General features: G+C 37.4%; 1 protein-coding gene across 1 annotated transcript; it reads left to right on the top strand.

Annotated features, from left to right (window-relative positions):
- Positions 1-8,555: 8,555 nt before the first annotated feature.
- CBG05746 lies at positions 8,556-12,816 on the top strand (the record flags this gene model as incomplete). The annotated part of the gene is given in 15 exon segments (XM_045235574.1): positions 8,556-8,663; positions 9,123-9,403; positions 9,456-9,666; positions 9,710-9,847; positions 9,858-10,079; positions 10,111-10,515; positions 10,560-10,858; positions 10,902-11,279; positions 11,327-11,598; positions 11,644-11,771; positions 11,821-11,911; positions 11,960-12,063; positions 12,110-12,198; positions 12,244-12,637; positions 12,682-12,816. The coding sequence occupies 15 exon segments, from the start codon at positions 8,556-8,558 to the stop codon at positions 12,814-12,816; spliced, it is 3,255 nt and encodes a 1,084-aa protein (XP_045093161.1).
- Positions 12,817-13,110: the final 294 nt, after the last annotated feature.

The raw sequence follows: 13,110 nt of genomic DNA, 5'->3' as shown, positions 1-13,110 counted from the left end.
AAGTGCTTGAGTCCTTGGCAAATTCATATACGAAGAACAATGACACAACTAGGTCTCGAATAGAAATAGAAATCCAAATAGATTTATTTGTAACAATTCTTCTTTTCTTCCTCCCCATCTTCTTCTTCTTCTCCTTGTGCTCCTCTTCTTTTACTTCTTTCTTCTTCTTCTCATTTGAATGACACATTGATCACATTTTGGAGGAGGGTCCTCTAAAGACCCACTTATTCTATTCATTCATTCCGAAATTTATATGTTTTAAACTTTTCGACTCTCTGGTGTCTATTCTTTCAGTGAAGAGAAATTTTGAAGAGTTTTGGCGAGAAGAATGAAGAAGGAGACACCTTGTCAAGGAATGATAAATGTGTCAATCAGACTATGAGATGTTCAGGTACAAATTGAAAAATGATAAGTAAACGGACGATCGTTTGAATTGACGCCAGATCAGATGAGGGTATTATGGAAGGGTTACGATCAAGTTCAAAAAGCAGGAAAGTTGAACAAGGTTCGATTTATTGGCGTAGAATATTTTCAGAATTTCTTCTTCCATATCTATTGTACTGGCAAAACATGAATAAAAATGGATATCCATTGTCAAAAAAAACAAGATGCTCTTGAATGAGATCGTGAGAAATTCACACTTGAGATCTTATTTTTATTTTTGCAAAAAATGGAAAACATAAACGGAAATATCCAATATCTAAATTGTTTTGCTGATGAAAAATAGAATTTCAAAAGACAAAATGAACGGGAATTTCTACGGGAATTTCTTTAACATTGTCAGCTCTGGTAAGAAGAGGGGTTAAGTCTCATATTCAACAATTGAAATGAATCCAAATAAGGTCATATAGGCAAAAAACGTTCAATTCAGGGATGTTCCGAATTTAAGGAAAATTTCGAGAATTCCAGGTTCAAATTATTGGATTATCCAGATTTTGAAATTTTTGGAATTTTGGAATCCCACTTTCCAAGCCTTTGACATAATATTATCATAGTCCAAAAACCTTTGATTCCGAAAATGGCCGGAATTCTTAATTCCGTTCTGAACATCAATGGTTTCATTTGAAAGAATTTTCATAGAACTCTGAAGTATTCTAAAAAACTGATCCGGTTGTATTTTGATAGTACCATTGATACAGTATCCATTAGTACTACGCCGCGAAAAAAAGTGAAAAAGCGGGGAAGCATCGTAATTTTTTTTCCGTTGCGGCGAAAAATAAAATTTTGCTTTTTTATTGCGCACGGTGTGAAGCTGCAAGAAAAGAAGTGTGCAAAAAGGGAGAAGAAGAAGGAAAAGGCAATATTTTTCAAATTCCAAATCTATTCTCATTCAAATTTCTTTTTTGTGGAAAGGAAAGAAATGTTTCAAAACAAACTTTTCTCGTTGCTTTTTTTGTGTTCGAAAAGCAAATATATCTAAAAATGGAAAAATAAGAAGTCGAGAAGAGTTTCAAAAATGAACCAGAAAAATAAGAGTCTTTAGAAACCTGAGAAACAGAAAGAAAAAAGGGAAAAGATTACCAAAGAAAAAGGAACCACCCCAAAAATGTTAAGACCCATCTCTTCCCATCATCATCATTCTTTAGAAAAGAAAACAACCCATTTCTAAAAAGTATGTTTTTCTGTTGTTTTGATTGCTCTCAGAAGGAATAAAGAAGAAGTTTGTACATACTGTAAAACCTATAATAGAAGGGCTCACACACTGTCAAGATTGAGCTCAACTATTTTTATTCCTATGCAAGATATTAAATATATGTCAACTGACAAAAAACTTTTGATATTACGATAAGCGATTTATCATTTGACACTTTTTTAATATTTCTGGCAGGGACCTATGAAAATTGGCTCGAAGGTTTTACAATGAAAGATAATGTCTGGAAAGAAAGAAAAATCTCTGCTTCAATGTCTTTAATAAGATTTTAAAGAATTTTTTGAAGCCAACAATAAACATCAGGATTGATGCAAAATGTGCACGAATTTGTAAAATTGCAAAACTCTGTCATCATAGAAATTTTCAGAATTTAAGTTTTCAGTGGAGTTTATTTTGACTCGAAGCGTCACTCTTAAAGGCGTTACTACACAACTCTTAATAGGACATTAAAAGTGAATAAAACAAGAGAAATTAAATGGATAGGTCGAAAATGTATAAAACATGGAAAACGAGGGATTCATTGCAGACGCCTCCTACTCCGCAACCCGTGCGGGGTGTTCGTTCGTTCCTCCGAAGATTTTATCTTGAATGTTTTGGCTGGTCCTGCGCTTCCCTTCTCTTTTGGCCTCCTAGAGACGATTTATTACCGGCCACACACACACATAGACACATGCCCTCTTTTCTCTTATATTTGTTAGGTTTCTGATTCAGAAAATGGACAAAAAAGAAGAAGAAGTTGAAGATGGAAATGGAAGAACGGAAAAGGTCGAAAACTTGATGTCTAGATCTTTTTGAAGAACAGAAGGTTGTTCAGATTTAGCAGATTTTAGAAGAATTTAAGGATAAATATAGAAACTCAAAAATCCATTTCGTTATACCGTACTTCCTCTAATAGAAATCCATCCAAACCGTCAACTTTGAGCTCAATTATTTCGATACCTATTAAAGCTATCAAAATTTTTTCAACTGGTAAAATGTTATGGTAACAAATTTATCAGTTGACAATTTATGATATCTTTCACAGGAATCGACATAATTGAGCTCAAAACTGACGATTGTGGTGGGCTTCTATTAGAGGAAATACAGTATTCTAGATTACAAAATCGATTCCAAAAATTATGTCATCGAGACCAGAAGAATTGAAGTCAAACAATCTCCCACTATTTTAACAATAAACAGATCCCACTGGTTCCGAGGGAAATATAAATTACCAAGTTCTGATTAATTATGATAGTGTATGTCACATACAGTATGTGGGAAAAAACTTACTACTAGCTACAGAGAAACTTGAATAATGAGAAAACTCGTCGAAGCGTTCCTGATGTATATTTTTGTTATCTATGCGGATACGCAGAATGATTCATTTCCTATCATAACTCATAACTCTTTCTCTAGAGCAACAAAGCAGGAACTTGACCGGAAATTGGAATGATTTCCGAACACACACATTTCCACTATATTCATTCTCTCTTCTTGTTGAAAGGAATGAGTGTTTAAAAATCATCACACCCTCACTCCCTCCTACGGTTCGAATGATGATTGTTCATATATTCTGAAGTTAGAGACTGAGACGTTTATACACTCACAAAACAAATGGTCCGCTCTTTTAGAGCATCTGTTGCTTGTTGCTCTCATGCTTGCTCCTCGGGAGCAAAACCTCAGACACACATCTGGCAGTTATGGTTCCTTCAGGCTGCATCATTCCGAAATTAATAGTTGGAAAGAAAGAAAAAACAACGAAAAAGTGAAAAGAATATTGGAACTTCTAATGGGTTTCCAGAAGAATGATCCAATGTTACCCACTCACAAAGCTAAATGAATCTAAAATTCATCGTCACTCTCTCAATTCTAAAGCGTTCGGAAGCTTTGGAGGCACCTGTTGTTGTGCCCATACATAACCGATCATGGACACTTTGGACCACATTGTAAACACTAATTAGCAATCCAAGCGTCCCCACATACATCATAACTTATGAGTAGAAAGAGACAATGGCCTAAATCGCAGAAAGAGATCTAATCCTGTTTCAAGGTTTCTTAATTAACTTTTCTCCTCCAAAGTTGTCAAATTACTCTCAAACTTATTGTTTCGCCAAGAGAAAGTGTTCAGATTCTAATCATCAATATGGGGAGTATAACTTACTAATAAATCCATCTGATACGTCAACATTTTATAATGAATATGGATATGCCATGCCCTTCTCCTTCTTCTTCTTCTTTTTCTCTTCCGCGCGGATTTACCGCAAGGAAGATCAAGGGGAGCTCTTTTGAAGTGACCGACACAGTTTTGACTCTTGAGAAGGTCATTTTCATCTCTCTGATGTTACTCTATCTTTGCCGCCTCTCGGGCTGCTGCGATAGCTTGACGGGATAAGAACGAGATTTGATTTCAATTTCAATTTCATCATTTCGAGAATGGCGGGAATATCCATGCAAGAAGAAACACTTCAGTTCTCGAAATCCGGAATTTGCACATAAAATTTGCGACTGCGCGCACTGTGAAACTTGATATTTCATTTATGGAGTTGGAGTGAAAATAGGGGGTGAGAGGTGAGAAATTTGCAACATTTTTCAAGATTCTTGAAAATTACGTTTTTCGAGGGTTTCAACATCAAAAGTTCAGAACGGATACAGTGAGCAGTCTTGAATACCAGATAGAACCTATACGTGCACACGGAGCTCAATTATCTCAGGTCCTTCAAAAGATATCAAACAATTGTCAACTGATAAATTGTTGGTGATATTGTGATAAATAATTTGTCAGTTGACAGATTTTTATATCTTTTGAAGGAAGCGAGATATTTGAGCTCGATGAGCACGTATAGGGCGTGATCTATTAGATCATTTATGGTAGTTAAAAATTGACATTCTGAATGGTCAAAAATATTTAGTCTTGAAATAGTCAAAAAGGTGCGAATCTTATTAATGGTTCCCAGCTCGATGGATCAGGAATGAATTGAACTTTGAGCCATTTCCCCAATAAAATTCAAGGATCTAACGGAAGCTTTGATGATATCAGTGCTATTAAGAAAACCATTTTTACTTGAATCAGTCTGTAAAATCATTTAATGACGATCATATTCATAAAAAGCTCAAAACTGAGAAAGCTTCTTAAAGACAAAAAACAAAAACTGAAAGAAACAGTCAGTTGGCGGCGAACAAGACACAATTGTTCCTTTGCATGACGACGCGTGAGCTGCCTGTATGCAAACTATGCAAACTTAAAACGACTCATTTGCATTCGGATTCCCCTTTGCACCGAAAATGATAAACAAATAACACGCACATATTCAGCTGAGAGAGCACACGCGCGAAACCTCGCACTCTTTTCAAGCCTTCTGGTTGGTAGAAGAAGATGCACATTGTGCAAAACCATCGGCACAATGGATCGTATTTCATAGGCGGTTCTACCCTCTTGATGAATTGTGACAGAAAAGTACAGAAGATGAGTTATCGTATGAAACAAATTTTGAATAGGGTTTTTGAAAATTTGGGAGATCACAAAAACCTAATAGATTGATGAAAAACTCATTTTCCCAAGCGACGATTCGTGGGAATGTCGAATACTGTGAGAATGACATTTCATTAGGAACCTCGGTGTTCGAATAGGTCATGCATATGTTTTTTGAGACCTGGCCCAGTTCAGATAATCAAATGATTCCAAAAATAGAGCAGAAGGAGTAAAGTTTACTGTTCAAGAAAAGCAAAACTACCGTAAAACCTGTAATAGAAGGACCCTCACACCGTCAAGTTTGAGCTTATTTTTCTTGGCTCGTAAGCAAGATATAAAAAATGTGCCAACTGATAAAATGTCTGGAATTTTATCATAAACAATTTATCAGTTGACAACTTTTTCATATCTTTGACAGCAAACAAAAAAACTGACTCAAAGTTAGAAGTTGACCTTCTGTTACAGGTTTTACGGTAGATAGGCAGGTTCTCTGAAAATAAAATTTAGGTTACTTTACAAAACCATCATCAAAAACTCATCATGTCAAAGAGTCAAATTTGATTAGACCAGAAACACAAAAAGGACAAAAAGAGTCCCTTGCGGCAAAAGTACGCGCGGAAACAATTGAAGAGAAAAGAGGAAACGGAAAAAAGATTTCAAATTTGAACTACTTTTTGTTGAGTAAAATCCTGAACCAAAGAAGGAGGAGAAAATAGAATAGAAAAGACGAAGAAAGTTGATGGGGCGGAGCGAATTGATGAGGACGGGAGAAAGGAAAAGGTAATAGTTTGAAATATGTTTACTTTAGATTCTCGATTTCCAGTCAAACTACTATCAACATAGAGAATTCTTTTGTAATTCAAATCGTCAGAAGACACTCACATGTGTTCTTTTCTTCATCTCGACCAACTGCAGTATCCACAGGTGTCCGAAAGATTATGAGAAAAGTGGCGGCGAATCATAAAAAACGAACTGAAGTGGTCGAGAAATGAGATGAAAGAGTCGATGAGAAGTTGGAGTGTAAAAACATCCAATGTTTAGAGTATTCGACAATCATCTGTTAGGAAACAGTGGGCGGAGAGTTTGGAAAAAGCAAAGTTCCAGAACGAACCACTAAAGTGAACCATTCTCAAGAAACTACAAAAATCTGACAGAGTATTTGAATAGTTAAAAAAACCCAAGATTTGCACCGAATACGCTAACAATATCAGAAAAAGTTACAAGCACACAGAATGTACCAAAGCAAGAAAGTTTATCTACTGTCAAACTTGTAATAGACTGGCCCCTGTCATGTTCAAGCTGATTTTTCTTGGCTTCTTAAGATATCAAAAACAAATCTACTGATAAAATATTTGTGGTATTCTGGTATACAATTTATCAGTTGACAACTTTTTCCTATCTTTGACGGGAACCGAGAAAAATTGGCTCAAAGTTAAAAAAAATAGGGGGATCTTCTATTACAGGTTTTACGGTAGACTGTTCGAAAGTTTGCGACTTGAAAGGCATTTTACAGCAACCTTGCAATCTGAATCATAAGTATTTTGAAAAACCATTTTTACTTTTCAAACATTCTATTTCTTTCCCACAATATCTCGATTGAATCTCTCTGGAGTTATATAAGAACACAAGAAAATTCGAGGAACACATAAAGATATATTACGCAACTTCTTCCCCCTATTTTCTCGCCCATCATCTTCTTCCGTCATGTTCCTAATCAGATTTCTCCAGAGTAAAATCCCAAGGAATTTGGTGGTCCGGCTAACGAGATGTGTACATACAAAGTTACGAAACAAATTCGCACAATGGGTGGTCCTTTGAATTTCTTGGAGCAGTCTTTTGACATCAATGTTTTTCAGGATGGAATAAATAGGGAAAATGGAAATCTTACAAAAGAAATTTAGAAACCATGTTGTTAACCTAAAAAGCTCGAGGCATGTCCCCTTTTCCTTGTCGATGTACCAACGGCAGCTGTTGCAAACTCACATAAATAACTCTATGATGACAGTAATGCCATGTCTCATTTAGGTATGGGAAAACGGGGAAAGACGCCAAGTATTACCGAAATGGGATACTAAAGTGGTTCAAATTTGAGATGTCAGCTGAGGAGGCGCGGACGAAAAAAAAGGCTCGCCGTCGTATGGAAGAGTTGGTGTTTTTTTTAAATCTTCTTGATGAAAAATGTTATAGTGATCAAAAAACGGAACTTTGTCAACATAGGTACGACTAAAAGAATAAATCAGCTTCTGTATTTACCGTAGTACCTGTAATAGAAGGGCCCCACGTTGTCAAGTTTGAGCTTATTTTTCTTGGCTTGCGAGATTGCAAAAAAAGTCAACGAACAAAAAACTTCTGTTATAATGATAAACCATTCATCCGTTGACAATTATTTATATCTTTGACAGGAATCAAACAAAACGAGCTCAAAATTAAAAATTAGGGTCCCTTCTATTACAGGTTTTCGGCAGCCTACTGATCAGTTGGAATTATGCTACAACGCAACTGTATTTCAGATCAGTTTAAATTCATTCCCATCTTTTTCCATGCTCCCAGTGGATTCATATCTTGCTCTTTTTCGCTTCTGCAGCAAAAATAATTGTGACACCGGGGGGATGAAAAATCGTGTGACACAGAAAACTAACTTGTGAGGCGGCAAAAATGACGAATTATCCTTCTCCCCTGTCTAGGGACAACCAACTAAAAAGTAAAAAGCGACAAAAGTGTTTCTTGTCAGAGAGAAAAAGGAAAGGGTTTGTCAACATACGGAATATTGAAACATTGGTCCCCAGGGGATACCAAAAAGAATATTGAGGTTAAAGGAAAAAGAGGGTGGTTATGAAATGTTTAGGAGCAACAATGGAAATGTTCAAAAGGAGGGAATTTGTTAAAGAATAGGTAGCAGTTTTTGGGTAAGAATTAATTGATACTTAAAGAAAATATTTCTGGAAAACAAAAGTCGGAATTTACAAGACCTCGAAAAATAAATTAATCAAAATAAGAAAAAGTACCGTACTTCGTAACCACCAAACGTCTCCATATTTTTTTTACTTAAGATCTCACGATTCAGTTTTTTTCATGCCCTTCAAACTCTATATTTAAAATGTGAAGTTTCCCAAAACTTCTGATATTTCCTTCTATCAATCGTATCAAGATCAAATTCATCAACCCTCGAACAAAAAAATCATGTGAGCCAATGGATTCTTTCCTCCGCCAAACTTTTTTATTCTGCAGAGAAGTTTCTTGTTTTTGGTTTCCATCATCTTGCTCTATCAAAAGAATCACATCAATCAACCAAAAAAAAGTTCAATGTGGTAGGAAAGCCAATCTCCGCCTTCTTATCTGCCGCTTTCGGCTCTCACCGATCAGAGGAAAAAAGTCAAGTATAAAAAGAAAGGATCCGAGAAGATTCCTTAGTTTTCCTTATCTTTTCATTGTCTAACATTTTCTCAATTTTCAGGGATGGAATTTCGAATCCTCTTCTCTCTTTCCCTACTTGTTGTAGGGATTCTCGGACAACTAGTAGAGGATAATGGACCAGTACACTATTGTTTCATTGACCCACCAGTGGTGAACATTATTTTCAGCCATACTTGTAATCCGGGCCTTTGCCGGTCCTTCGCGGGCCCTGCCATAATTTCTTTCAGAATCGATATTTTCAAACCAACTAAATCAGGTATGATAGAGCTCCACGAGTACTACAAAACGGTATTATTTGAAATATTGTATCTTATCTATGAACAAAGTTACAGATCATAAAGTGGCTTTTCTCGCAGGGCCCGGCAGGGCCGGGCCGGGCCGGGCCGGGCTTGTTTTTTTGTCCCTTTTGCTCCGTAACTCTGTTCATAGACAAAATACAGTATTCCAAATAATACCGTTTTGTAGTACTCGTGGAGCTCTATCATATCTGATTGAGTTGGTTCAAAAAAATTGATTCTGAAAAAAGTTATGGCAGGGCCCGCGAAGGCCCGGCAAAGGCCCGGATTACAAGTATGCTTTCAGCTACTAAAAAATAAATATAATCTTCAGAAGCAACGCCTCTCCCCAAACCTTCTTGAGAACATCACTACATGTACTCACCTCGTCTATGGAAGAGTTTCAATTGACAAAGACTATCCACCGTATCCTCAATACAGTGTTACGGATGTAGATTCTGGATACGATATGGACAACATCCGGACATTTTTGAGAATGAGAGAGTATCATCCGAATGCCAAATTTCTCATTCGTCTTGTAAGGACCGCGCCGTTCGAAGACTCAGTTGTTGCCACGAAAACTGCAAATGCTCTCATGAAGCATGTGAAGAGCAAGTGAGTTGAAAATTCGGATACTGTAGATGGCGATGGGAATATACACTTTCAGAAGATTCGACGGAGTTCTTGTTATGTTCGATGGAATCCATTTGGAATACCGTTCTTCCACTGCATTCTTGGAAGCAATGTCTGAAGAAAAATCAATGATGTTGGTGTTTGGATTATCTGGAAGGCGTGTTTTCGGCTATGGAGCCGTTAAAAGACTCCAAGAGATCAATCCATTGGTGGAACACATCTTCTTGGATATGGGAGAACTTCCAGTGAGGGTTTTCAGTAACTTTTTAAAACAAATATTTTTTTCAGTCTAACGAAGAGCCAACTAGAATCACTCAAATCAACCCACTTTTCTCGAACACATCAATTCCATTTGAGGAAACGATTCAAGGAACTGTTGATGAGTTAGTTGAATTTTCTCTTCCCGAATTTCATTTTTCATTTCAGGCTCGTCAAGGAAGGAATTCTTCCAGCTCGTATTGTAGTTGGACTGACAGCAGGAGGATGGAAGTTCGAGATCAAAGAATCACAAGATCCATTGAGAATCTCTCATGGAATTTATGCTGTGGAAGCTGGTAAACGAGTAGCTTATCAAGATGCATGCAAAGCCAGAGGAGCAGTGATATACGATTGGAAAACAATGAATGAGATCACTGTTTATAGACAAATGTGGATGAATGTCAATCTGCCATTAATGAAAGCCATGGGAGAGAAGGTACACGACTTTATCATTGAAACTACTCAAAAGTATATTTCAGATTAAATGGATCCTCGGACAGAAGTTCGCTGGATTCGGAATCTCTGATGCCCTAACAGACGATCCACGTGGTGACTGTGGAACCGATCCTCTTCCAGCTCATCGCCTAGCCATGCAACTGATTCGTAACACAATTCCAGCCAATCCAGCGAAATGTACAAGACTCTGTTACTTGGATCCAGAACAAGTCGAAGAGACCTTCCCAATTGACAATTTGAGATCGGATTACTGTAGCCACATCGTAGTTCACTATTTTGATTTGGACTTGAAGAACAATGTGGTCGTTGCTGAAAAAGCAGAGAGCTTGGTTAAGAAAATTGATCAATGGAGAACAAAAATTGTTGAGATTGCTCCAAAAGTTAGATTAGAACCATTTGAATAAAATATACAATAGATTTTCAGCTTATTCTTTCTCTTGGTTCAAAACAGGTCACTGGAGTCTGGCAGTTCCTTCTCGGTAATGATTTCCGTCGCAAGGAAGTTGCTGAGGAGCTTGTAAAATCTATGTATGCGTCTACTGCTGATGGACTCGAAATCTCGTGGACTTTGGAACAAATGGCCAGTGATTTTGATAAAAAGAATCTGAAAGCGTTGATTGATGATATCGTTACGATAGATGTCGAAAAGAAATTCGAGCTCGTTGTGGCAGCTACTCCACAGAGCAGTTTTTCGGATTTCTATGATTATGAGCATCTGAATCAGTGGGTTCTTTCTCTATTGAATCGCAAACAACTCTTAATTCAGAACCGTCTCTCTTATCGTCCTTCACTCGCATCGTCTTCACTCAGAATCTCTTCCATTCACCGGACACTCATCTCCACTCCGTGCCACGTCATCAATGAAAGATCCAAAAATGACATGGGAATCCCTTTTCAACCATTGGGCTGAGAAGAAAGTATCTCGCTCTAAAATTGTTCTCTCCCTCACTGCATCTACTCTCTCAATGCAATCTCTCGCTGATATGCGAAGCTCAGCTTTAGCTCCATTCGGTCAACCAGTCTTCGTTTCAATGTTGCGATCGAAGAAGTCTGATATTCATAGCCAGCAAGAGGTTTGTGAGAGTCTAGAGACAGGCACAGGAATCACTCATTGGGTTGATGTAGCTGACGTTCCTTACTTAAGGTTAGATTAATCGATGACCTTTCAGATTTCAGCCTTTCAAATTTCAGACGATACGATCAAATGGTGGCTTATGAAAACACTCTGAGCTCTCATATTAAAGCAGTTTGGGCTTCCATGAAAGGTGTTGGCGGATTGGCTCTTCACAATATTCATCAGGATGATCCAAGTGCTGTTTGCAACAACCGTACCTCATTCCCTCTTCTGGATTCTCTCTCCCGTGCTCAAGTCTGCCAGAAGTGTTTGAAACAACACGACTTCAAGAAGTGTGCTCAACACGATTTTGTTGTCAGTTGCAGCTTCGATTTGAAAAAGAATATGCGTAAGTGAAGATGGAATCTATTGGGATATGTACCATATGGTTCAGCTCTTTTCAAAACCGATATCGTTCCATACGAGAGATGCACTGAAGTGGTTGTGGAGCAAGCCAAACTCTCGCTGGGTGGAAACATCACTTTTAAGGATTCACAACAGGAGCAGGTTCTGAGAAACTTGGTGAGCAAAAAATATCGATATCTGTAAAAAAGCTATCCAAACATTACAGACTACTATGCGCCCAAAGATGCTGAAATGTGGAATGGTTCTATCTCTTTCCTGTGGAGATTCCGAGAAGCATCTCAACCATATTCTTGGAGGTAATACATTTTTTCTCTCGAGGTTTGGTTTCATTATATTTGTTTGAGATAACATGACTTCTGCTATCAACAATGTGATGAGTGTCATGGAAAAGTACAAGTTCTCTGGAGTCCAGTTGGATTGTGAAAAGGCGATTCGCAGAGGAAATCATGTAGGTCCCACTATTTGGAAGTTACTTAATAACTTCCAATTTTCAGATCTTCTTCAGCAATTTTGTGAAAAAATTGGTCAAGAAGTTCGAGAACACCAAGGCATCAAATGGATGTAATAGAACTCTTTCTGCAAGGTAAAATTCAGAGTCACAGTCGATCCTCCAACTTCTAATTTTCAGATTTTCCCCATTCACAAGAACTCCTTCAAGCTACTACAGTATCTCATTGCTCAATCGTCTCTCTCACGTATCCATTCGAATGACTGATAAGAATCAAGTGGATCTTCCATTCTTCTTTAACACTTCTAACCCAGATTTCCCGTCAACAGAAAAATTTGTGAAACTTTGGAAGAATTTCGGATTGAAGCCAGAAAAGTTGGTTTTAGAACTGTCTCCATTTGGATGGCAAGAAGGAAAAAAGGAGGGCGAAAAGATTAAAATGACTCAAGGAGAAACTTGTGTGGCCGTTGGAAACAAAGCAGTTTATCAGCAAAACTATGAAATTCTGACTGGATCCACTAGTCATGCCAATGGAACTGTTCATATTCCACTTATTGAGGATTTCCGCTACAAGGTAAAAAGTTAAAAAAAATCTAAAAACTAATGTTCTCTTCTCAGATCGGCTATATTCAACGCGAACAACTCGGCGGACTTGCTTTGAATTCTGTGAATGGGGACGACTATACTGGAATTTGTGGACGGGGATCCTTCCCGATTCTTAAATCGGTCTACAGCTCCACCAAGTGTCGCTAACCCATGTTTTCAAAACTTTATTTTCCAAACCTAAATAAATTTTGATTGATTTTAAAGTCAACAATTCAAGAAACTTCTCAGAAACAGATGTCGTAGTGTGACATCTAAAGTTGTTTGCATTCTTGAGGACTCAGTATTTTTATGGGTTTGTTCTCTCCACTAAACTTTGTTTCTTTGTCCATTTTCTTGTTAGTTCCCGTCAAACACAAGAAACCCTCCTCAATAGTTGAAAATGAGGAATTCTTTTTTTCAGTTTATTGATCGTCAAGAGCAAACAAGTTACATGAATGCTTT

The sequence above is a fragment of the Caenorhabditis briggsae genome (assembly GCF_000004555.2).
Source record: "Caenorhabditis briggsae complete genome, chrIV, whole genome shotgun sequence".
Taxonomy (NCBI): domain Eukaryota; kingdom Metazoa; phylum Nematoda; class Chromadorea; order Rhabditida; family Rhabditidae; genus Caenorhabditis; species Caenorhabditis briggsae.
Note: the sequence above shows the minus strand (reverse complement) of the source record. Positions and strands in the feature narration are given on the sequence as shown.